The sequence below is a fragment of the Balaenoptera borealis genome (genome assembly GCF_965194805.1).
Source record: "Balaenoptera borealis genome assembly, chromosome: 3".
NCBI classification, from domain to species: domain Eukaryota; kingdom Metazoa; phylum Chordata; class Mammalia; order Artiodactyla; family Balaenopteridae; genus Balaenoptera; species Balaenoptera borealis.
In genome coordinates this window covers 60,576,901-60,604,203 of record NC_138866.1, presented here as the reverse complement: position 1 = coordinate 60,604,203, position 27,303 = coordinate 60,576,901, and the positions used below count along the sequence as shown (strand labels likewise).

General features: G+C 35.9%; 1 protein-coding gene across 1 annotated transcript in view; it reads left to right on the top strand.

Moving 5' to 3' along the window:
* The window catches only part of TTC6 (tetratricopeptide repeat domain 6), a 220,284-nt gene that overhangs the window by 45,116 nt on the left and 147,865 nt on the right, over positions 1 to 27,303 (top strand). The window contains exon 2 of the mRNA XM_082385911.1: positions 24,103 to 24,257. Within this exon, the coding sequence (XP_082242037.1) occupies positions 24,103 to 24,257 (155 nt within the window). The remainder of the gene's footprint in view (positions 1 to 24,102; positions 24,258 to 27,303) is intronic.

Sequence of the window (27,303 nt, the reverse complement as noted above, 5' to 3'; positions counted from 1 at the left end):
AGGCTTATTCAGCATGATTCAGTATCATGCAGGGACTCAAAATACTTTGAACAGGGATCAACAAAAGATAATGAAATAAGGCTGTAGATTCCCAGGAAATGCAAAGATAAACATTAATCTGATACTACCACTACCCAATACCTACCATCACCCAATATTTCATTTGCAGGTATTCATAAGGTACTTTCCTACAAAGTCTTAACCACTGCTCTTAATTTCAGTTTGTTGTTGTTTTCTTTTAATATGAAAACTGTTGGAACGATAATTGTCATTATCACCTGGGTTTGTTGAATAATGTTTGTCAAGTGTTCAGTGATGCCTGGAGCACTCTAAGCACTCAGTAATTCTTAGCTTTCATAGTTCATGGCACATTCTTTTGCCTATCTCTTGTCAAGTATCTAGCTTCTGAAGGTGGGTTAGATATTTTGGAAACAAGCAAATGTCATTTAAAGCAATGTGTTTCAAATAAAATGGGTGAACACTTTGGAGTAAAACCTCTCTGGGTCAACAATCCAGGTGTAGCAATGAAAACAAAGACAATTTTTCTTTTGTGGATGGCAGACTGTCTTTGAAGGCAGTTCCAAAAGATATTCCAAAAATTATAGAATTAAGTATGGAACTTCCAAAATGCACTCCTTTAAAGTAGTTGGCAACCTCGAGAATGCAAAGAATGAGGTGTTGCCGAGCATTAATCCAGTCACAAAATGTCTTTGAGCGGCCACTGTAAACAGATCATACCCTTATGATCTAGTGGCAGAGACAGGCTTCAAACTCCGGCACAATTTTGCGAGCCACATGGTGCTAGGATCCCTTGTGATATGGGTAGATGAAATAGTCAGGGATGTCAGTGTGTGTGTATATGGATGAGAGTTTGATTTAAGAGGATTATCCTGACTGTAGTGTGGGGAATGAATGGCTGTGGTAGGAGGTGGTTAGATTGGTTGTGGGTTGTAACAGTTAAGATGCTATGGTAGGGGTTCCAGAAATATTTATGCAGCAATTTAAGGATTTGGTGGTGAACTGGATTTGGGAGGTGAGGGAGAGGAGTGATGTCAAAGAAGCTCCTCCTTTCTGCATTTGCACTTTGGGGATGCCACTCTGGAGATGAGGAACACCAGAAAACAACCAGCTTCTTGAAATCTGTAAAGACGTAGAGGTGGATGATTCTAAAATCACATTCTAATCAGATAGAATGGCATAAATGCAAAATAGAAGTATAAGTAATGCGTTGTGAGAACAATGAATTCTGAGTGAACATTCAAGGAGAAGAGGTATTTCAGTAAAAAATTGTTTTCAAAACTTTTGGAAGGTTTGGAAGCTTTCCAGTAAAAAAAAAAAAACCTCCTCCTCCCCCAAACCTCCCAAATGTCTTATTTATCTACATATGCTACATGGAAAGAACCACTGCAAGAGGGTATTCAGAAAGAAAATTCCTGACAGAGGGACAAACATAAGCAAGGGTACTGAACCAGGCAAAGGACCCAGTATATTGGGGAAACTATACCAGTATGAATGATTTGAACAATCTATAAAGAAAAATAAAACGTTTACAGTCATACCTCGGAGATATTGCGGGTTTGTCCAGATCATCGCAATAAAGTGAGTCACACAAATTTTTGAGTTTCCCAGTGAGTATAAAAGTTAGTTTACACTATAATGTAGTCTATTAAGTGTGCAGTAGCATTATGCCTAAAAAATGTACACACCTTAATTAAAAAATATTTTATTGCTAAAAAATGCTAACCATCATCTGAGCCTTCAGCAAGCTGTAATCTTTTTTGCAATAGTAATATCAAAGATCACTGATCACAGATCACTGTAAGAAATATAATAATGAAAATAGTTGGAAATATTGCAAGAATTACCAAAATATGACACAGAGACACCAGGTGAGCAAATGCTGTTGGAAAAATGGCACCGATAGACTTTCTTGATTCCGGGTTGCCACAAACCTTCAATTTGTAAAAAATGCATTATCTACAAAGCGCAATAAGCAAAGTGCAATAAAACAAGGCATACCTGTATTGGTATGCGTCATGAATTGAAAATTATTTAATACGTTGCTTGTCATTAAGTAGATTTTTTCACAGATATCAATTTTATAAAATATTATTTTGATTAATAAAAATCTTGTCAAGTTTAAAGCAGAAAGGAAAAGTAGAGCGGTTGCTTAATTCTTTGACTTAAACTCCCAGTAAAGTTATTTCTGAGAGGAGATCCCAATTTCTCTTGTTTTTCAGACAATATGGTATGTAGTGAGGTGATAAGATCAGTTTAACCCATGTAACTCTACATAAGGAGATAGTTTGATTTCTTTTGTTGATATGTACCAACTCTTAAAAGTATTTGTTTTGTCTGAAATTTCAGAGTGAAAAATTCATTCCTTTGGTGCTCTTTAGAGATACATTTTTCCCACAGAGTGGTGATTTCTTATTACTTATCAGTCATTTACATCAGGGGTCACCAAACTTCTCTGTAAAGTACTAGGTAGTAAATAGTTTAAGCTTTGTGTGCCAAGAGGCAAAATCAGGAATAGTATGTAGGTACTTATATAATGAGAGAATACAAATTTCCAAAAATATTTATTGATGAAATTAAAAATGTTATTAATGGACATTGAAATTTGAATTTCACATAATTTTCACATCATTAAATATTTTTCTTTTGATTTTTAAAACCCACTTAAAAATGTAAAAAACATTCTTAGCTCATGGACCAAACAAAAACAGGTGGCTGGCCAGATTTGGTAGGTGGGCCATCCTTTGCCAAATCTTGACTTACATTGTATTATGAAAGACTCTGTCATTTTATGTGATCAAGTTTTCCTCTTTTGAACGAAAGAGAGACTGCAAGGACCTTGGCCATTGCTTTTTTAAAAATTAATTTATTTTCTTTCTTTTTTTTTTTTTGGCTGCATCGGGTCATCGTTGAGGCATGCAGGCTCTCTCGTTGAGGTACGCGAGCTCAATAGTTGTGGCTCTGTGGCTCACAGGCTTAGTTGCCCCGCAGCATGTGGGATCTTAGTTTCCTGGCCAGGGATCGAACCCTCGTCCCCTGCATTGTAAGGCAGATGCTTTACCACTGGACCACCAGGGAAGTCCCTTGGCCATTGTTATTTAAAAGTGCATGTGAGCTGGTGGGACTTGCGGTTGGGGTTATTCTTGGTTTGGCTAGTCTTGGCTTTCTGTTTTTAGAAAAGCCCTGGATAAGTAAAATATCTGAAAAAGTCTTTCACCTTCACTTTAGAAATGGATGTGAAGTGAAATGATTATGGAAACTCATGACATTTTTGAGAATATATCTATGCTTCCACTCTAAAATTTAGACCTTGGTCTCACAAAACTGTAATCGTTGAAGTATATGATTTTTTCTTTTGAAATATAAATTATATGATGATTAATTACCAAGATTTACATGTTGATTTCAAGTGTTAGTCTAAATCATCAGTTCTCTTACGTTATCAAATTGAAACTTTTTTACTTTATTAGTTATGCCAATTGCTTCAGACGTGATGTTCATGGTATTAACATAGATAAAATTTTGAGAAAACAGTGTCATTTGTACCACTGTTGACTGTTTGAAAAAATCACAGAATTGCCATGATGAAAGTTAATGTGGAGTTTTATCTTACGAGGGGGTCAGGTTCCCAAATCAACACTTAAGTTGAAAACGATGAACAGTCCTAACTACCCTTGAATATCTTGAAGGAAATGGGGCCTTATGAGACAGCCACACAGTCTCCAAGTAAGTTCAGGGGAGCTAGGCTGAGCCCAAGATGACCTGGCTGGTTAATGTTTTGGGCTGTACATGTCCTTAAAACCGGAATCATACTCCTTAGGTGTGATGTTCGTACTCTGAGGCTGCACCAGGAACTAAGGCAGCAGCCAAGTTAAGCTTGTCATCTCACGCACATGCAAGAGCCTTGATTTAAATAGCTTACTTCTTTTTCTTACCCTACTCCAGCATAAATAGTTAAATATGTTGGAGCCAAATGAATATGTAATTATAAAGCAATTTACAAACGAAATGAGTTCTAAATGTAAATTTGTTCTTCGATTGGCCCATCTATATTGTGTTGTAACTTAGTAAGAACAGTGATTTCCAGTGTCCCAGGGAGTCCTGGGATCCTGTGGAGGTGGGCAGGAGGAATGAGTGGACAGGGCACTGGCCCTCCCAGCACTCTCCATCAGCCCTCACCTAAGTGCAGGATTCCCTTTTAGATAGATAGATTTTTTTTTTTTAAGATTTATTTATTATTTATTTATCTTATTTATTTTTGGCTGCGTTGGGTCTTAGTTGCGGCACGCGGGATCTTTGTTGAGGCATGCGGGACTTTCATTGCAGCTCACGGGCTTCTCTCTAGTTGTGGCGTGCGGGTTTTCTTTTCTCTTCTCTAGTTGTGGTGCGCAGGCTCCAGGGTGTGTGGGTTCCGTAGTTTGCGGCACGCAGGCTCTCCAGTTGAGGCACGCAAACTCAGTAGACGTGGTGCACTGGCTTAGTTGCCTGCAGCTTGTGGGATCTTAGTCCCCTGACCAGGGATCGAACCTGCGTCCCCTGCATTGGAAGGCAGATTCTTTACCACTGGACCACCAGGGAAGTCCCAGGATTCCCTTTTGATCTATTTTACATGCTGGACCTTCAAGCATGAATTTGTTTGACAAACAAAGATCCTGCTTTTAAACAAGTTATCCCTGGTTAGAGCAGGGGGATTGGGTTGGAGAGAAGGACTCTTCTTCATCCCTTAGTGAGATGTGTTAAGTTAATTAACTCATTTGTTGTTTATTTATAACACTCATCCCCCCAAACACATACCTACTATGAATCAGACGTGAGTCCTGATGGGCTGGACGAGGAGACAAATTTGAGAGACAGAATTGTCACCTCTCTCAGATCAAGGCTTTCTTGTGGGGTTCTGCTCATCATGTCTAGGATTTTTATTCTTTGGGTTTTTTTCCACAAGTGACTCCATATTCATGCAGATGAGATTTTGGGAAGTCTGTCCCATCAGACTTTGCCAGACTGTCCAAACATATCTGAACTCCATTTAGACTCAAGAGAGCCTCCCTATATTTCAAAAACTTGAGGGTTATTTTTTATTAATCTTTTCTTTTGATCTGTAAGGATATCCTTAAGGAATGGAGAATGAGAATTTAAAGAGAATATTCTTTTAAACCTTTTCCTTATTTCCACTGACTGTGTCTTAAGTTAGACCCTCATCAGCTTTCACGTGGATCCTTTCAAGATCTTCAGTACCAACTGCTAGTTCTTAGCCCCCACTAAGTTTATTTACCAGAAACTTGTTATTACGTTATTTCTGACTAAAAATTTGGCTGGATACCTGCTGACCACAGAATAGTGTCCAACTCCAAAGTGTAGATAGCATAGAGCATCCTTCATGATTTAACCTTACTAGCCTCATACTTTTCTCTGGAAATCTCATGTCAATCACCAGATGTATCAGTCAGCTAATGCTGTGTAACAAACAGCTCCCCAAATCTAGTGGCTTAAGACAGTATTATTATAGCTCTCATGTCTGTGAATTGGCTCAAGTCACTTGATCTAGGCTGGACTTGCACATGTGTCTGTGAGTCATTTGGCTTTTTCATGTATCAGTGGGTCAGCTGGAGACTTTAGCTGGGGCAATTCTGCCCTGTGTCTCCCCTCTGGGACCAACATCTAGAGCAGGCACATCCATGCATGCTTTCACCCTGGAGCCATTGGTTTGACCAAGCATGCCTTTCTCATGGTGACAGCAGAAGCTCAAGAGAGCAACATGCAAGACCCCTTGAACCCTAGGCTTGGAATTGGCACATCATTACTTGTGCCAAGTAATGGCACAATTGGTAAGGTTTCATTCAGAGCCATTGTGTCATGAGGAAGCCTGGCAAGACTATTCTTGCTGAAACACTATTATGATGCTTCTCTCTTCTTGATTCTGTGACTCCTTTGGTCCTTCTCCCATTGATTCTGTGAGTCTTGCCAGTCTTTCAATGCCTCCTGTATGACAAGAGTCTGTTTCTGATGCTCCTGACTGAGAATGTTGATTGAATCACTTGATGACTTGAGTAAGCTCCTTGCTTCCCCCCAGAGATGAACTTTCTTGCTTCAGAAATTTGCGAAGTAGGAGGAGGGAAATGAAGGACATAGGTAATCTGGTACAAGTTCTTACAACTTCATATAAACCAGATGAATAGAGTGATTTCCCTTTTGAATTGGAACCTGCTTGTCAGAAAAGCCATTTTAGAGAATCAGGTGAGCACACACAGCCAAAAGACTCATTACCATCCCTTGGAAATAGATGTGGGGGAAGTGAGGGAGCCAATATGAAGATCTTTTCCATCCTCACCCTGCTTATCTTCAGTAAGTGACATGTGTGTGCCTGCCCCCGAGGAAGAGAAAGGACCTAAAAATTTGCCCAAAGAGTCCTTCTCCACATGAAATGCCCTTTGTATTCCCCAGACACATTTAGATCCTACCTTTCTCTCATAGCCCATTTTAGGGAAATACTGCCTTCTATTCTAAGAATATTTAATTTGCCCCCTCCTTGCCCTAACTCCGTGGTACAAATTTACTTTCTGCCTCTCTTATGACATGTATTATTGTTATTTACATACACACCAATATATGTGTTTGTCTAGGCTCTGAATACCCAAGTGATCAGAATCGAGTCTTACTTGTCTTTCTATTTTTAGTAGGATGGATCAAATGAATGCCAAATCTGTCTTGTAAGACTGTAAATGACCTGGAGGCAACATTATTTATCTTTTGTCTTTTTATCCCTCACATCACCCCACATAATTCCTTGTACTTAGTAGTCACTATAAATACATATTTGTCGAATGTTGTAAATAAAAATAAGCTTACTCTTGGAGACCTGACTTTTATTATTGAAGTATTTATGTTATTAAATCATGTGTGAGTTGAGGAGGCTTCAAGAATATTCTTATGGATTCTTCTGAAAACTTATCATTTCCACTCCCAGATCCATATGAGAAAAGTTTGCAGGAGCTGGAGTTTAGTATGGGGAAGAGATAAATGAAATCTGATTATTAATTCTCCTTTATGGATGATATTAGTCATTCTTCATCTTAACTAAGGAAGGTGTATACATTGCCTAAAATATAAACATAGATTGGATATTATTTATAGATTTGTGTTTCTCAGGGGAGTTACAGACTTTCCCTTCATTGACTTTACCTAGTAATAGGACAAAGAACCATGTTCTTGGTGTTCTTGGTGTTGGTGTGTCCTGCTTCTAGTAAGCTCTTTAATTCTCTCTAATTCTGTGGTTTTCACAAATACTATAGTAATGGTGCATAGCATGTGTCTTTTAAAGTTGCTGACATATGTAATGAAATGTTAGATGATAATGTTTCGTGATATACAGGATAATTATGTGGGACAAAGAAAGGCGTGTTAAATATCGCCCAGTATATATTGCTAATGCACATACTTTTTGTATTGCTTAAAGATCTAGCACAAAATACTTAACTTTTTAATGGACTTTCTTAAACAATATATATCTTTTAAAAGGGCTAAGAAAAATTATGTAATTATAGGTAATAAGGAAGAAAACACATAATTACCTAAATAAAGAATTGTAATTGTTTTGAGATCTTGGGCTCTTAGGTTCTCTAGGAAATGCCATGAAATATCTGAAGAGCTAGAGTTTTACCTTTAGTGCCTTTTTAAGTTGTTTATTTCTTTGTAACAAATCACCCCAAAGCTTAGCAGCTTAAAACATTGAATATGTATTATTTCACATAGTTTCTGTGGGTCAGGACTTCAGGTGCAGCTTAGCTGGATGATTCTGGCTCAAGGTCATGGGATTGTGGTCAAGATCTTGTTGGTGGCTGCCATTATTTGAAGACTTGATTGGGTCTGGAGGATCCACTTTCAGGATACCTCAATCACAAGACTAGCTGTTTGGTGCTGGCTGTTGCCAGGAGATCTCAATTCCTTACCATGTAGACCTCTTGATAGGATTGCTTGAGTGTCCTCATGACATGGCAGCTGGCTTCCCCTAGAGCTAGTGTTCTAAGAGAGAGCAAGGTTGGAGCTGCAGTATATTTTATGATAAAGCTACACACTGTCATTTCCGCTCTAGCTTACTAATGACACAGGTCTGCCGTATTCACTGAGTAGGGGACTACTGAATGGCATGATTATCACCAGATGGAAATCATTGGGGGCCATCTGGGACACTGGTTTTCAGAGCCTTTTTGTAATAAGATCTGCAAATGGTACTACGAATGTTTTTGCTGAATATTAGAGATAGGTTAGCTGTGTAGTAACTTGTTGAGTTTTATTGTAGTTAAAAAATTTTGAATGATTTTACAATAGAAAACATTTAAGAAAATTAATTGAACTTATTATTTGACTTAGAACAGTGAAAACTGAAAGAAACCATAACAAATATGTTTTCATCCTTCTTCAGTTTGTGTCTTGAAAGTTCCAGTATTATAGATTCCTGTTGACTAAGTAAACAAAAGAGGGATATAGGAACTTTCAAAGCAAATTGACACAAGCACATATTTTCAGGTGGTCTTATATTAAGACATGAAATGAGAACCGCCATTCTCCCTTCCCTCTTCCTCTGCCCTTCCAACCCAAGAACCCAGCTCCTCCCCAATTTTATTTCCCAATGGCATAATTGGAACTGGTGCATTTTCTTGTATTTATACACTTATCCTCATCTCTCTATATAAACTGAATCCCTATTGAACTTGGAGCCTGTGCATAATAATTATGCTTGATTGAATACATTGCTTTGCATTTTAAAAAACATTGTTTCTAGTCTGTTATTTTCAGCTCTCTAACTAGATTATAAGCTTTAAAAAAAATTAATTAACTAATTAATTTTTGCCTGGGTTGTGTCTTCACTGCTGCATGTGGGCTTTCTCTAGTTGCGGGGAGCAGGGGCTACTCTTCAGTTGTGGTGCGCGGGCTTCTCATTGCGGTGGCTTCTCTTTGTTGCAGAGCACAGGCTCTAGGTGCACGGGCTTCAGTAGTTGTGGCATGCGGGCTCAGTAGTTGTGGCTTGTGGGCTCTAGAGAGCAGGCTCAGCAACTGTGGCGCACGGGCTTAGTTGCTCTGTGGTATGTGGGATCTTCCTGGACCAGGGCTCGAAGCCATGGCCCCTGCATTGGCAGGCGGATTCTTAACCACTGCGCCACCAGGGAAGTCTCTAGATTGTAAACTTCTTGAAGAAAAACATCTTGCTTCATATTTCTCAGGGAATCCTAGCCTTGATGCTCTGTAGCATAGAGCTGTCACATAGCTGGCTATAACTCACTAAATAGCTGGTGCTTAATTCAAAGGAATGTCATATCTGATACAGCAGATACTATAAGCTAGAAGCAGGCATATTAACTAAAATTTATTTTTAGGCTTCTGAAAGGAAAAGCCCAAATTTTGTGTTGTCTTCCCTAGTAAGAATGTCAGAGAGTAAAGGATAGTGTGTTACTTGACTGTAGGCTTTATCATATTCTGAAGATATTTTATTGATTGCCTCTGTTTTAAATGACCTGGATTAAACAAGTCTTTTATGAATACTCCAATAATTTTTTTCTAAAAGTACTATATAATTTTATAGTATATAGCACCTATCAGAAATGTGATATAAGAAGTGAAAATCCACTTGAAACACTGTATTCTGGAAATATATTTTTTTGAACAGGCTTAAGTAATGGACATTATTCTGTTAGGACTTTGTGGAAAAGCTACCATACATATTTAGTTATAGATAGTGTCTGTAGAAATTTTGATGTTTACATTTATAGGGCTGCCATTCTGGTTCAGTTTTTTTAAATCATATTTTTTAGAACAGACAGTTTACTGAATACAGGGGTCAGCCATCCAGAGCAATCATATAAAATGTTTAATTAAAAAAAAAGTCAAATGTGGTTAAGAATGAATGCAAAGCAGCTCTGACACATTCTTGTGCCTGTAAGCAGGATTCTACAGGCCAATGCCGGCAGGGTTTTGCCTGCGGGAAGCAAGAGAAAGTCAATGCAAATCAGGGCAGTTTCTCAAGAAAATAACCTGTGTGGACAAGTATTTGCTTAGGGCCATAAAAATGTCTTTTCTTTCCTTCTTTCTGAAACTTGAACTTCATAGTGAGTTAAAGGCAGTGCACCTTGAATAAGTGCTGATGAAACCATAAAAGAGTATGTGGTAGAAATACACTTTGGCCTCTATTTAGCAGCAGGCGTCATTTGGGGAGAACTGGATTGCTTGAGGAAGAGTGGGGGGAAGTTGGTCTCCCCATCACTTTTAAAAGATGATTGAAAAACTACTGGCCCTGCCTAACAGGCCAGCGGAACACTGCTGCTTCTGTTGCTGGTCTGTCTGCTTGAAGCAGTTTAGGGGAAAGACCACAGACTCTGTTTGTTTTGAATACTACCCAGCACTCTTTGGGGCTTAAAGCTCTGGTTTCAATGTCTGTGAAATTGGGGCTTCCTTCAGACTTTACTAATCTTTCAAGTTCCTTCCAGCTCTGACATTTTGGATTCTAAGTTAGACACCACAGGTTGAAACTGCCCTGAGAAGCACATGAAAAATGTATCTAGGATTGTGAAGCTGGACTGCTCATGGCTTTATACATTTTCAAGTTTTAAAACATTTGTTCAACACTGTGCCAGACCCTGTGAAAGATGCAGAACAATGCTACTTGTTATAGTTTCTGACTCAGTTGGGGAGACAAAATAGAATTAATACATGTTAGGCAAAATACTAATTGTGTTTCTTTAAAGAATTATCTTTGCTTTTATTCTTAGTCCTAAATCCAAGATTTCTGATTCAAGGCGGTTTTTATATCTCAGTAAAGTTTTTTAGTTTTCTTCACATTTGTTAAGGCTCTGTTTTGGTAGTTTATATTTTTTGTTGCTTTTTGTGACTTTTGTTCCTTTTCTCGTTTTCTAAATTTGGTTTTTGTGAATTGATTTTATGTCTAAATAACACTATTTATAATACTTTTGCAATAGATTCTTTTGGGGTTTCTAGGCATATAGTCATAGCCTCTTTAAATCACAGTAATTTGGTTAAATCATTTCTTATAACCTTATGTTTTATTTATTTCATATCTAGAATTTCCAGTATAATAACAAATGATGATGGTGACAATAGGCATCCTTATTTTGTTTTTCATTTCAATGTGAACAGTAATAGCTATTACTACATATAAGATTTTTTGTTTTCATGTATTATTTATTCCTCACAGTAAACATAAGAGATATGTACTATTATTATCTCCATTTTACGAAACCAAGGCCCAGAGAGATTAAGTAACTTGTTCAAATCTGCCCTAAAGTGACTGAGTTAAGATTTGAATTGAAGCAGTTTGACTACAAAGTATGTGTACTCAGTCATCTTATCACAGTGCCTTCCTATGAGACCACCATGGTAGTAACTCTTACCTGTTACCTCCACGTTCATGTATGTTACTAAATTTATGTTAAAATTTCGATCTAACACTAGCTAAATTTTTATCAATAAATCATTATTTTTTATATTACATGTCTTTTAAAAATGTCAAATGTGAATTTTATTTCTATAAATTTACTATAATACAGACAAGCAAAATAAGTTCTTTTGTTATTGGACAATGTCTTAGAATTATCAAGTATAAATTTTATTGCTATATAAGGAAGTGTTGAAGGAGCAGGGAATATTTTCAGGTGCTCATCAAACCCAATCACTTTTTTTTTCACATTGAGGTGAAATTCACATAACATAAAATTAACCATCTTAAAGTTCACAATTCAGTGGCATCTAGTACATTCACGATGTTGAGCAACTATCACCTCCATCTGGTTCCAAAACGATTTCATCATCCCCAAAGGATATCCCACATGCATTAAGAAGTCACTCTCCATCTACTGCCCCCCTCCAGCCCCTGGCAACCACAAGTTGTTTTCTGTCTCAAGGGATTTACCTCTTCTGGATGTTTCATATAAATGGAATCATGCAATATATGACCTTTTGTGTCTGGTGTCTCAATTAACATAATAATTTTGAGGTTCATTTATGTTTTAGCATGTATTAGTACTTCACTTCTTTTTTTTTTTTTGCTGAATAATATTCCATTGTCAGTTGATAGGCATTCAGGTTATTTCCACCCTTTGGCAATTGTGAATAGTGTTACTAAGAACACTGATGTACAAATGTCTGTTTGAATACCTGCTTTCAATTCTTTTGGGCATTTTCTAAAAGTGGAAATGCTGGATCATATGGTAATTCTATGTTTAAGTTTTTGAGTAACCACCAAACTTTTTTATTGTGGCTGCACCCTTTACGTTCCCACCAGCAATGTATAAGGTTCTGATTTCTCCACATCCTCACCAGCTTTTGCTATTGTCTGTATTTTTTCCTATTATAGCATCCTATCTTGTGTGAAGTGCTATTTCATTGTGATTTTTTTTTTTTTTTTGGCTGCACTGCGTGGCACGCAGAATCTTATTCCCCCAACCAGGGATCAAACTCACACCCTGTAGAATCTTAACCACTGGCCTGCCAGGGAAGTCCCTGTATTTCATTGTGATTTTGATTTGTGTTTCCCTAATGAATATCTTTTCATATGCTTGTTGTCTATTTGTATATCTTCTTTGGAGGAATGTCTATTCGAGCCCTTTGCACATTTGTTTTTGACTGTATAAAAATGAAAATTTATTGGCTATTTTCTCTCCTGTGATTTCCTTCTCACTTTTACTAAATAAATCACAGGGTTTTCTAAAGCAGAGAGTTAGTGCTTCAACTCCCGGAATATTTTTATTGAATATTAGTTTCAAGATTGTGCCAAAGGAAAGAACACTAGATGGTTTTCTGTTGCATGGTAATATTATAATATTAATGATGAACAAGTGATTCTGAGAGGAAAAGCATACTTGTATGAGAAATGCTGAAGTCGTTGACACTAAAGAATGATTAGTATTAGGATTAAGGTCAGAGAGAGTGGGGTGGTCAGGAGAGTTACAACAGGTAGGAAGAGGGAAGGAGGGAAATTCTTAAGCTAAATAATCAGGACAGCTCCTTTGATTCCCTCCTTTTGCTTTTCCCCAACTTCAAAATTACTAGTGTTATTGCCAGAGTATTATTAACTTCAAAGCTGGGATCGTTTGCCCATTTTTTAATTGGGATTTTTTTTTTGTTTTTGTTGAGTTCTAAGAGTTCTTTTTATATTCTGGATACATACCCTTATCAGATAAATGATTTGTAAATAGGTTGTTCTCCCATTCTATAGGTTGTCTTTTCACTTTTTGATGCACGAAAATTTTAAATTTTGATGAAGTCCAAATTTTTTTTTCTTATGCTTTTGGTGTCATTTCTGAGAATCTATTACTAAATCCAAGGTCATGAAGATTTACCCTTACATTTTCTTCTAATAATTTTATAGTTCTTACGCTTAGGTGTTTGATCTATTTTGAGTTAATTTTTGTATAACATGTGAGATGGGGGGCCATGTTGATATCCAGTTGTCCTGGCACTATTTGAAGAGATGATTTATACCCCTTTGAATGATCTTGGGACCCTTGTAAACGTTAACAGTTGGATGAGATTATTTCAGGACTTTCAGTTCTATTCCATTGATTTAGATGTCTGTCCTTATGCTAGCACCACAGTTTTTAATTACTGTAGCTTGATAGTAAGTTTTGAAATGGGGAAGTGTGAGTGCACCAACTTTTTCTTTTTCAAAATTGTTTTGCCAATTCAGGGTCCTTTTCAATTCAATTTGAATTTTTGGATCAGCTTTTCTATTTCTGCAAAAAAAGGCCTTTAGGGTTTTGATATGGATTGCATTGAATCTGTAGATTGCTATGGGGAATCTTGCCATCTTAACAATATTAAGTCTTCCCATCCATGAACCTGTGATGTCTTTTCTTTTATTTAGGTCTTCTTTAATTTCTTTCAGCAATGTTTTATAGAAGTCTTGTGTCTACTTGGTTAAATTTATTCCTAAGTATTTTATTCTCATTGATGCTATTGTAAATGGAAAGTTTTCTTAATTTCATTTTTAGATTGTTCATTGTTAGTATATAGAAATTTAATACTTTAAAATATTTTTATATTGTACCTGCAACTTTAGTGAATTTATTTATTAGCTCTAATAGTTTTTTGGTATTATTTACGGTTTTCTATATATAAGATCATATCATCTGTGAATAAAGATAATTTTACTTCTTCTTGTGCAACTTGGATGCCTTTTATTTCTTTTTCTTGCCTAATTCCTTCAACTAGAGTTTCCAGTACTATGTTGAATAGAAGTGGTGAAATTGGGCATCATTGTTCCCGATATTAGGGAGAAAACTTTCAGTCTTTTACCATTGAGTATAATGTTAGCTCTTGGTTTTTCATAAATATCCTTTGTCAAGTTGAGGAAGTTCCATTCTATTCCCAGTTTTTTTAGTGTTTTTTGTTTTTGTTTTTGTTTTAACCACAGAAGGGTTTTGGATTTTGTCAGATCCTTTTTCTGTAACAATTGAAGTGATCATGGTTTTTGTTTTTTCCCCTTCATTCTATTAATGGGGTGTATTACATTGATTGCTTTTTGTATGTTGACCCATTCTTGCACACTTGGGATATACCCCACTTGGTCATGTCTTATAATCATTAAAATTTGCTGCTGGTTCAGTTTGCCAGTAATTTGTTGAGGATTTTTGCATCTATATTCATAACAAAAATTGTCTATAGTTTTCTTTTCTTGTAATGTCTCTATCTGGCTTTGGTATCAGAGTTATGCTGGCCTCACAGAATGAGTCAGGAAGTGTTTCCTCTTCTTCTATTTTTTGAAAAGTTTGAGAAAGATCGTTTGGTAGAATTCACCAGTGAAACCATCTGGTCCTGGACTTTAAATTGTTGGAAGGTTTTTTTTTTTTTTTTTTAATTTTATTTATTTATTTGTTTATTTATTTATGGCTGTGTTGGGTCTTCGTTTCTGTGCGAGGGCCTTCTCTAGTTGTGGCAAGCTGGGGCCACTCTTCATCGCGGTGCGCGGGCCTCTCACTATCGCGGCCTCTCTTGTTGCGGAGCACAGGCTCCAGACGCGCAGGCTCAGCAATTGTGGCTCACGGGCCCAGTCGCTCCGCGGCATGTGGGATCTTCCCAGACCAGGGCTCGAACCCGTGTCCCCTGCATTGGCAGGCAGACTCCCAACCACTGCGCCACCAGGGAAGCCCTGTTGGAAGGTTTTTGATTACTGATTCAATCTCTTGCTATAGGTCTGATCAAATTTTCTGCTTTTTCTTAGGTCGGTTTTAATAGTTTGCTTGTATTTTAAAATGTAATTCTTGACACTTACACTCAGTTTTGTTAGCCATTTAAAACTTATTTAGACTATTATTTATGTGTAAATAGTTTCATTGCATACCACTTTTACTCATCTATTTTTATACTTTAACTTTTTATTTTGGAGCACTTAATTGCATCTGCAAATAATTTTTCTAGAAGGTTATTTCATGTATGGTGGGTTTTCTGAGCTGCGTATATCTGTGATCCCCACTGCAGAGGAGACATGCAGAGTTCTGAGCCAAAAGGAGAGGATGCCCCTGTTCTCTCTTGTGTAGGCTCATTGTCAAGGAGTTCTTTGTGTGTCTCTTAGCTTCATGGAGTCACCTGTGAAAAGTGTTCCTTTAGCTTCTGTCTGTAGAAGCTTCTAAGGACCAGGCACCAGTGTCTGAGACAGATTCCACTGTTTTCCTAATCATCCAACCTTCCCACTGTTGTCTGCCTGAAACCCTCTCTGCATTTCCTGCCCAAATTGACCATTGGGAGCTCTGCCGACAGGTCAGCATTTGCTTCCAGAATCTGTCAGAATATCTTTTTCTGGGCACAAACTTACACATCTGCTACATTTCTAATTAAATATTTTATAGCATATGTTTAGGTGTGCTTTTATTTTCACTGATTTTTTTTTTCCTGGAACATGACAACGCAAACCCTTTTAACTTACCTACACCTTTAAAAAAATCAGTTAAATCATTTTGTATCCAGCTACTCACTTTTGCTTTTATTTAATTTACTTTTGTATTAAAAAAACATCAATTATCCTCACATTGTCTCTTCATTTTCTCTGATTTTATTACTATCTTCCCATTGCTTCCACCTCCATCTCCCCCATCGCTCTTTGGTCATTTTCCTCTATATTTTGGAAGACCTTATAATTTGTCCTCTACCATCTGATTTAATTTTCTTCATTAACATATTTTAAAATCTGCTTTTTAATATGTATTTAAATATTTTAATACTATTATTGCATTTTATTTTTGTTCAAACCTTCTTAGTTGATTCAGTTTGTTTCATTTTTATCTTGAAGTTTTCAACTCATTATCTTTACTCTGCATGGATTTCTATATTTTTTGGCAGAAATCATATCTTCTTGCATCTTGTGAGCACATCACACAATTAAAAAAAATTTATTCCTTTGGTATTTCAAAGTGTTGTCACTTTTCCCTTATCCTGCAATGGTTTTCCATAGGCCTTAAGTTGCCTTTTTCTCTTTATTCATGAAATGAGTATGTTCTTTAAATCTAGAAGTTTATTCTAATATAAAATTAAAAAATTTTAAAAAATCATTAAAATTATATGACCTTAAAAAAAAAGTCTAGAAGTTTATGAACTGAATGTGTTTGTGGGCTTCTTTTACCCTGCACTGTTTTCCAGAGCCCTATCTATTGAGTAGGTTGACTTGCCAATCTCTGAGTCTCACTTCCTGGTTCTAGCAAGTTTTCACTATGGAATCTCTATTTCACTGTAGTGTAATCTTCTTCAGTACGCATGGTGTGGTTTTCTAAAATGTTGAACTAATGAAAAGTATGAAAAGCTCTAGGTTTCTTTTTGTACTGTTTTTATCCCCTATTTATTTTACTTTATATTTTTAACTTATTTTCTTAATGGTTACCTTTGAAATTATAATTAACATCCTAACATAATAATCTGGTTCAGATGTATACAACTTAATTTCAATAATATAAAAAATTTGCTCCTGTATAACTCTGTTCCCTACTCTTTGTGATGCTCTTGTCATGTAAATTACATTTTTAATGCAATATGTGTCCATCAATACATATTTATAATTATTGCTTTATTCATTTTTCTTTTAAATCAGATAGGAGAGAAAAGTTACAAACAAAAATTTTATTTGTATTGTCTTATATATTTACCTATTTACTTTTACCAGTGCTCTTTATTTTTCATGTGTATTTGAGTTATTGTCTAGTGTCTTTTCATTTCAGCCTGAAGACTCACTTTAGTGTTTCTTGTAGGGCAATTATATTAGTGACAAACTCTCTTAGTTTTGTTTATTTGGGAATATTTTCATTCCTCCTTCATTTTTGAAGGATAGTTTTAGAACTATCCTGGATTTAGAATTCTTGGTTGACATTTTTTTTCTTTTAGCACTCTATATATGTCATCCCACTGCCTTTTAACCACCATGGTTTCTGATGAGAAATCAGTTGTTAATCTTACTGAGGATTCCTTATAGGTGATGAGTTGCTTTTCTTTTGCTGCTTTCAAGATTCTCTCTTTGTTTTTGAATAGTTTGACAGTTTGGTTATGGTGTGTTTAGCTTCTTTGATATGTAGATGATTTCACCAGGGAAAATTTCTGCCATTATTTCTTCCAATATCCTTTCTGCCCTCCCCTCTTCTTTTGGAACTCCCATTTTGCTTGATGGTGTCCCACAGGTCTCTAGGGCTCTGTTCAGTTTTCTTCATTACTTTTTCTTTTTCTTTTTGTTCCTCAGATTGAATAACCTCAACTGACCTATTTTCATGTTCACCAATTTTTCTTCTCGGTCTGCTCAAATTTCTACTGAGCACCTCTATTGAATTTTTCATTTCAGTTAATGAACTTTTCAGAATTTCTATTTGGTTCATTTTTATAACTTCTATCTCTTTATTGATATTGTCTGTTTGATGAGACATTATTGTCATACTTTCCTTCAGTTGTTTAGACATGGTGATTTAAAGTCTTTGTCCAATGTCTGCGCTTCCCCAAGGATGGTTCTTTTGATTGTCTTGTTTCCTGTGTTGAGCCATACTTTCTTTGTTCTTTGCATATCTCATACTTTTTGTTATAAATTGGCCATTTAAAATAATATAATGTGATAATTGTGAAAATAAGATCCTCCTCCCCTCCCCCAGGGTTTGTTGTTGTTGCTGTTTTGCTGTTGTAGTTCTTATTTTTATTGTTATCATTTAAAAAATTTTAGTGGCTTTCTTGAACTAATTTTGTAAAGTCTTTATTTGTAGTCATGTATGGCCACTGAAGTCTCTGCTTGCTAAGCTTAGTGATCAGGTGATGACTGAATATAGATTTCCTTGAATGCCTGGAACCAATCAATGTCTTTTAGTTTTTGCTAAGGGGGTCTTTTGTGTGTTGGGACACACCTTCAGTGCCCAGGTAGGCAGTTTAGAACTGTGCACTAGCCCTCACTTCCAACTTGCCTAGAGCCTCAAAGTCAGTCAGATGTGAAAACTTAGGGCTTCTAGGTCTTTTCTGAGCATGTGCATAGCCCTTGGTATGCACTTCAGTGTAGTGCAAGCACCTGACAATTAGCTTTTTTGATTTTAATGTAATTGCCTAACATTAAACTTTTGATTCCTGAGGCATCCAATTCAAAGACATCCATCTTGACTAAACACATTGCCAGCTACACAACTAGATTAAGAGCCAGACCACCTCACCCATGAAGTTCCCCCTTTTGGAAATCTCTGGTTGATCTAGATAACTGACTGTTTGATTGAACACTTTGATTCCCACCCTTATGTTTTAAATTCATCAATAGTGAGTAAACCTGTAAAACCCTGGGCACCCCACCCTTTATACTAATAAAGGCAGAACCCCAGGTCCGTTCTCCCCCTACCCCCCTCTCTCTATCTGCCTGTGATCTCACTGTGTGGCCCCAGGTATGCTGTGTATCTTTCAGGACTCATAAATAAGCCTGTCTTTTCAAAGTTCCCAGATGGTTTTGCTGAGGTATACCTTGCAATCATAATGGTGCCTCCAGTCAGAGAAATGTCTGTGGGGGCTTGCCACAAATAATATGAGCCCAGTTGAGTGCTCACAAGCATTTCTAGGTGATAGCATCACTACTGATAGGCTGAGACTGACTCAGAACAATCAAACTACACATTTATATGGCCTAGTCACTAAAATATTTATTTTATTGTTATCTTTCTTTTTCAAGGCTACAGCTGAGCTGGACAGAAGAGTATGGGAATAGAAAAAACTCATTGTTCTTACTGAGATTCATTAGTCTTTGATGAACAAGTGCTCCTTGGGTTACTATAAGTCTTTCAACAGTAAATTATGAGGCACAGAGATAAATAAGATAATATGGCCCACACACAGAAAAAAATTAATAGAAACTGTTGTTGAAGAAGGACATTGGACTTATTAGACAAATACTTTAAATTTTCATATATTTTTGTCTTCATACTTATTTTATTGGGTAGTTTGGAGAGGCTATTTTTGGCCATTTTGATGCCCTTTAAACCTGGCCTTTTGTGCTCAACACAATGGTTTTGAGATTCATTCATTTCATTGCTTATATTAATAGCTAACTTTTATTTTGAGAATGGGATCTTAACTGGTTATTGTTGGTATGAAATTTCATTTGTTGAATTTGTTAGGCATGCCTTTTACCTCTACACTGGTCTGATAGTTTTTCAATTGATTTTCTTTTTTCCACCAAATATACGGTCTAATTAATATATTTCTAGTTACTTTTCACTCAGAAATAGGTTGAATTTTATTGATGATTTTTGTCAGCAATTATTAAAAGGATCATATGAATTTCCATGTTAATCTGTTACTCTCATAAACTGGCAATGAATTATCCATCCAGTTCGGGGAATAAGTTCCTTTGTCAAGATGCATTGTTTCTAAATATGCTGATTAGTTAGATTTGCAAATATTTTAATTGGGGATTTTTGCATTTATGTTTACAAGTGATGTAAGCTGTAGGTTTCTTTATTAAGATGTTTTTATCCATTTTTGACATTTTTATGTTACCTACATTAATATGTGGAGAAATTTCTTTTTTTTTTTTTAAAGGAACTCCGTTATTTATTTATTTATTTATTTATTTATGGCTGTGTTGGGTCTTCATTTCTGTGTGAGGGCTTTCTCTAGTTGTGGCAAGCGGGGGCCACTCTTCATTGCGGTGCGCGGGCCTCTCACTATCGCGGCCTCTCTTGTTGCGGAGCACAGGCTCCAGATGCGCAGGCTCAGTAGTTGTGGCTCACGGGCCTAGTTGCTCTGCAGCATGTGGGATCTTCCCAGACCAGGGCTTGAACCCGTGTCCCCTGCATTGGCAGGCAGATTCTCAACCACTGCGCCACCAGGGAAGCCCGAGAAATTTCTGTTTTTAATCATGATATATTTCAATTGTAGAACACATACTCTTCACTCAGATTTTTCAAAATTTATTTATTTTTTTTTACCACATTCACTTCAGATTGTTTAAATAAATAGAAAATTACAAGTAAAGTAGAGGCCCCCTTTGTATCTCTTTCCAGTAATTCTCTTCCACCTCAGATGTGAACAATATCCTGAATTTGGTGTTCATTGTTGTCATGTTTTTATACTTTAATGATGTATTTGTAAAGCTAAAAGGTGGTGAAGGATTTTTTGTAGGCTTTCACATTTAAAATTAACTGTTTAGTTATTATATTTGTAAAAAGTGTAGTCTCTCGAGCCAGATAGTCTTTGTTCGAAATATCTAACTATAATAGCAAATTTTTCTGCTTCTGTTTTCAGTTCTTTTAGTTTTTGTTTTATGCCCTTTGTAGCTTTGTCATCAGTGCATACTATATGTCTTCTGAGGGACTTGACTCTTTTTTTTTATTATGCAGTGATCCGATTTTTCCTTCTAATACTTCACGTTTTAAAGTCTGCCTTGTCTGATGTTAATATAGCCATGCCAGTTTTCTTATGCTAGTGTTTGCATGTTATATTTTCCTTCATCCTTTTACTTTTAACCTATTTGTGTCTTTATACTTAAAGTAGGTTTCCCATAGCAATCATATAGTAGGATCTTGTTTTTTCTGCAGTGTGACAATCTTTGTCTTTTAATTGGAGTGGTTAGCACAATTTACATGCAAGTATTGATATGGTTGGGTTTGTATTTATATCTTGCTATTTGCTTTCTATTTGTCGCATTTGTTCTTTTCCCCCTTTTTCCTCTTTACCTGCCTTCTTTTGATTAATTTTTAGCATTTCATGCTATTTCATACTGTTAGCTTATTTACCTTTTTGTTTTATTGTTTTAGTGAGTGCTATGGGGTTTACAATATGCATATTTAACTTATCCCAGTAAATTGTATATTGTATAAGAAACTGATAGTAGTATACTTCTTTTTCCCTTCTTCTGTTATTGTGATCTCATTTGTGTATATTTCATATCTATATAAGTTATAAATCTCAAAATATATCATTTTTAATTTAAACAGTCTGTTATATTTAAAAAAACTTCAAAAAGGGAAAAAGTCTTTTTTATTTACCCACTTTTAAAATCATTTTATCATTTATTTTCATTGTGTGCATTCAAGTTTTACTCCTTCTGCTTGAAGAATTTCCTTTAACATTTTTTGTAATACAAGTTTGATGGCAATAAATTTTTCACCTTTTGTTTGCTACAGAAGTATTTCACCTTCAGTTTTAAAAGATATTTTTGCTGGATATGGTATTCTACGTGGACAGTTGTTTTTTTTCAGTACACGTACTCTAAATATGTTGCTTTATTGTCTTCTGTCTTGCACTGTTCTGACATAAACCTGCAGTATTAATTTGTGGTAATTAGTTGCCAGTAATTCTTTATGTCTTTGTACTTATTGTTTCTCTGGATGCTTCTAAGATTTTTTCCTGTATTACTGTTTTTTTTTTTTTTTCATTTTGATTATAATGTGCTTGGCACAGTGTTCTTTGTGTGTTTATCCTTGTGGTTCATGGAGCTTTTTGCACCAGGGGTTTATAGTTGTCATCAAATTTAGAAAAATGTTGGCTATTTTTTGTACAAATATTTTCTGCTCTCTTCACACCCTCCTTTCTGTGACTCAAATTAAATATATGTCAGTTTGACTGTTTGTTAATTTTGTTTCAATTTTTATTTCTCTAGGTGATATATTTTGTATGGTTTCTATTGCTATGTCTTTAACTGATCTTTTCTTCTGCAGTATTTTCTCTGATATTTATGCCACTCAGTGGAATTTTTATTTCAGATAGTGGACATTTTATCTGAATATTCCATTTGATTCTGTTTTTTATCTTACATTTGCTCCTCATTATGTTTACATCTTTGAAATTTATAATATTTATGTTAGAAGTTTCAAGATCCTTATCTCTTAATTCCAATGTCTCTGCTATTTTTGGATCTCTTTCTGTTTTTTTCTTCTGGTTATGTGTTACATACTCATACCTCTTCACATGACTAGCAGCTTTGATTAGGTGCTGAACATTGTGAATTTTACATTGTAGAGTACTGGATTTTGTTGTCTTCCTTTACAAAGGGTCAGAGTTTGTTCTGTTAGGCAGTTAAGCTACTTGAAGATCAGCTTGATCTTTTTAAGTATTATTTTAAAGTGTTGTCAATGTCCAGAGAAACTATTACTCTAGGACTAATGTACGATCCGTCTGAGGTTTGTAATGAAGATCTTTCCATAAGATCTTACGGAAAAACCCAAACAAACTTTTTGGCCAACCCAATACCATGTATTAAGAATGTCTGGTGGGAGATCTAATGATTCCTAGCATTGTGTGAGCTCTGGGAATTGTGGCTTCAGCTCTTTGGTAATTGCTTTTATTCCCCCAGCAGTTTTTCTTTGTCCGGCCTCATGGGTTTCACCATTGTACAAGCAGATTGGTGTTCAGCCAAAGACTCAAGGATTCTATGCAGATTTCTGGAGCTCTTTCTCTATGCAGCTCCCTCCTCCCCATAATGTGCCCTACAAATTCTACCCTCTTTGTCTTTTCCTTACTCTAATTTCTGTCTCTTTAACTCAGTGAGATACCTGGGCTTTGTGTGATTTCTCGCTCCTTGTGTTGTGGTCTAGAAATTGTATAAGGCAGAAATCTGGGGTGATTTAGCTTTTAGCCTTTTTTGTTTCCATTCTCTTAGTCATTTAGTCTTGCATTGCCTGTTGTCCAACCCTAAAAGAGTTGTCCTTATATTTTGTCTAGTTTTATAGTTATTTTTGACAAGTGAACAGAAGTAGAAGATAGTAATCTCAGTTGAATCTTTTTAATTAAGCAAAATTAGAAAAGCAGTATTTTAAAGTACAAGGAATGCTCATATTTTGCTGCTGACATTACTAAAAGGCTAGAGGAGAAAGGGACCTTAAAAAGTCATGAGCATCCATTTTAAGAATGATAAAACTGAGGAAAAGGGAAGCAAGATAACTTGCCTGTTGCTGTCTGGTCTGTGACTTTACAAATTGGGCAGAAGCTGGGTCTCTTTATTCCTATTCATTGTTAGACACTGTAGTGCACTATCTTCTTACCACTTCAGCTGATTTGAGAATATATCATAGCAATTAGCATTAGTAATGATAAAAATGACACTAGCAGTTCTACCCATTAACGTTTTTAAAAAATATTTATTTGGGTGTGCTGGGTCTAGTTGCGGCATGCAGTTTCTTGCTGCGTGCAGGATCTTTGTTTTGGCGTGTGGGATCTTTAGTTGTGGCATGTGGACTCCTGTAGTTATGGCATGCAGGCTCTTAGTTGTGGCATGTGGGATCTAGTTTCCTGACCAGAGATCGAACCCGGGCCCCCTGCATTGGGAGCACGGAGTCTTAACCACTGGACCACCAGGGAAGTCCCCCCATTAACATTTAAAGTATATTTATATTCCTTCTTGCTCTTGGTTAGATTAAATTTTACTTTTGATTTTATCTTTCTTGCGCAGCCATTTAAAAGCAGTGTTTTATAGTATCTGATTTAATATTACCTAATTGTCTTATTAAATCTGATGATATATCTATAGAGCCCAGTAATTTAAAAAGCCTTAAAATTGGAACAATAGGCAAAATATTTTTATTGTATCTTTTGTTCTATATTTCTCATTTACTGCATTATATTGACTAGCGTTTTACTGCATTGAATAATATGTCTCAGTGATTTTTAAAATTGACATTATTTTAATTATTTTCTTTTTCTCCTTCAAGGATATTTCTTTAATGGGAAAAGTGTACTGGCAAAAAACACTGCAAGTGCAAGCAGAGCAAGGACTGCAGATAAGTATTAAGGAACCTCAAATGGTAAAGTCTTTAATAAAAATCCTCCTTGACTATATTGAAGTAATAGTCTGCTTCTGTTGCTTGAATGTTTATCTAGAGAGTTAAAAAAAATCTCCTCTGACTTATTTTAGAGGCGTGTTTAACTGTAAGCACATCTAATCTAATACCACGTTCAGAGTCTTGGCTATTTTGACTCACCATTGCTGCCTATCATAGACCTTTGGAGCTAAGGCCCAAAACTCATTGCGGAAGGAAAAGATTTTAACAGTTCTTCTGGTCTAAAGACATTTAGATCTAGAAGGTAGCTGGAGAATTAATTAAAAATTATTAGCTTCTAAGAAAGCATCACCTTATTCTTTATTTACCTAGAAGAATTGTGAAAAGCATTGACAAGGGGCGTGTTTTGTAGAGAAATATGGACACTTGGTGACAGAAGTTTGTTTCAGAAATAGAACTTCCTTTTCATCCATCATTGGCAAAATACTTACAGGATTCAAAGCAATCTGGAACATATTCCTTGTGAATGGGAAGTGCCTCCCTGTGTGTAGAAATCCACATTTATATCAAACAAATGATGGCACGATGATCCGTCTTTTACAAAGGATTTGTAAAATGATATCATTAAATAACAAGCTCCTTTATTTCATGAAAATATGATTCCACACACATAAAAATTCACATCACAATTCAGTTTTAGGATAATATATCATGTTTAGAAAATGTATTGAATCTTTTCTTTTCCCAAAAATCATGGATCCTGTAATGTTAGAGTTACTACAAATGGTTGACTACTAGAGTTTGAGATGCTTCTGGGTTGAGATCATGTATTTTTGTCCTCTGTATTCTCATCATCTGTCTCAAGACCTAGGATATATGGCACAATATGTGGATAAATCAATTTTGAAACGTTACCACATATGCTATGGGCTTAAAACTGATATCTAGGGTAGCTGCCTCTAGGTGACACCATTTACAAGTAGATATCAAAACCTCTGAACTGTAAGTTTCTAATAGGTATAGTAAACTGATAATACAAGATCAGCTAGGTTCAGAAAAATAGAAATCTTCATTAGTAGGATAAACTTGACTTAATACCATTCACTGAATATTCATATAAAGTATAAGAAAAGATTATTCCATTTTGAAGGAAACTATGAAAAAGGCCAATTACCAGATACCTAGCTTATACATCACCTTGATTATTTAGAATAAACATTTAAGCAAAAATATTAATTGCTTTGTAATTCTGTAGGAACCATACCCTCAGCTTTGACATTTATAAGCAATTACTGGACCTCTTCTGGTCACTGGCTTTTTAAGAGGAAGCTTCCCACTTCTTTAGATGTATAATACCTTTTAAGCTGATACCTGGCCGTGGTAAAAAAGCTCCTCTGTGGTATCTTTAATTCCAAACACATTTTTTGGGTACCTGCTCTGTGCCAGAGAACAGAACTCTATCTGTTCATTGTACCTATCCCTTAGACTTGTAGATGCTTCCTGGACTGAGATTTGTCTGTGCAGCACTGGCCAACAAGCACCCATCTGGAGAGGGCCTGCTCTTTCTAAGTGGTACCAGGCACCCTACCGTTAGAGCATGGCAGCCTCAGTTGTGAGCATCTCAGTGCCACAGGCCAGAGTGCTCTTAGTTCTTTGATGTAATTTATTTTCTTTTAAAAAAGAACATTCTTAATGCAATATCTTTCCAAGTACCCACCATTTTAAATATAATTGTTTTTGAATCATCATGGAGAATGATTTCCTCTCATACTTATCAAAAAAATCAAGGAATTCATTCATTCCTTTTCCTGTGATGTGGTGAGCATTGTTTTAGACATGGTTGATACAAAGATAGAAAATACAGCTCTTGCGCTTGAGGAACTCATTGTATAGAGTAGACCAGTATATGAAGAGACAAAGTACAATACTGTTTAATAAATATTCTAAATAGAGACTAATTACATAGTAGAGAAAAAATGTATATAATTTCCTTTCATTCATTCACAAATAATTGCACAAGTTCTACAATGTTCTAAGTGCTTGAGGTATAAAAGACAGGTGAGACACAATTTCTTTTTTAAGGAATTCTCAAACGTGAAGGTTTTGAAGTACTCAAAATTTTTGGTCTCAGGATGGCTTTAAACCCTTAAAAAATATTTTAAGGACCCAAAGGAGTTTTTGTTTGTGTGGATTCAATCAATCAATATTTACCATACTAGAAACTGAAACTGAGAAAAACAGAAATTATTTATTCATTCATTTAAAATAATAACCAGCCTGTTACGCATTAACATAAAACATATTTTTAGGAAAAAAATAATGTGCAAAACAAAACAATTCAGTGAGAAGGGTAGGATTGTCTCACACTTTTTGCAAATCTCTTTAATATCTGGTTTAATAGAGAGCTAGATTCTCATATCTGCTTTTGCATTCAATCTGTTGTATGTGTTCTTTTGGTTGAAGTATATTAAGTAAGTCTAGTCTGATACAGATTAGAAGGGAGTCATTTTAATAACCTGTTTTTTACATAGTTATGGATGGTCGTCTTTGTTAATACACCAAAACTCCACAAGTGATAGTTTCTTAAAGATTAGTTGCAGTGGAGAATCTGAAACCAGATAAATGAACTTATTGTGTATCATTACTTTAAAATTAATTGATCTACCTTGCTCCTTGAACAGACCTTTAACGCCCTGCATGATTTTGTACCTCATGTGTTAATTACTTGAAAAGTATTGACTCACTGTTTTACTCCCCCGTACTTTTCCATCATCAATGTAAATGGCAACACAGTGAAAAAGGAAAATAAGCCTTAATATTATTATGAAAATAGTCCTGACATTGTAGATCCCCTGAAAGGGCCTAAACTGCCAGGAGTCTGTGGAGCACATTTTGAGAACCAGTAGTCTATCGTGTGGGCTAAAAAAAGGGTAAGAGAGTACAATTTGGATTCAGGTTGTTTAGGTTCAAACACTGTCCTGCTACTTAGTCTCAGTATGACCTCGGGCATGTTACTTAACTTCGCTAAGCCTCAGTTTCTTCATCCATAAAATGGGATTACAAAGAGCTC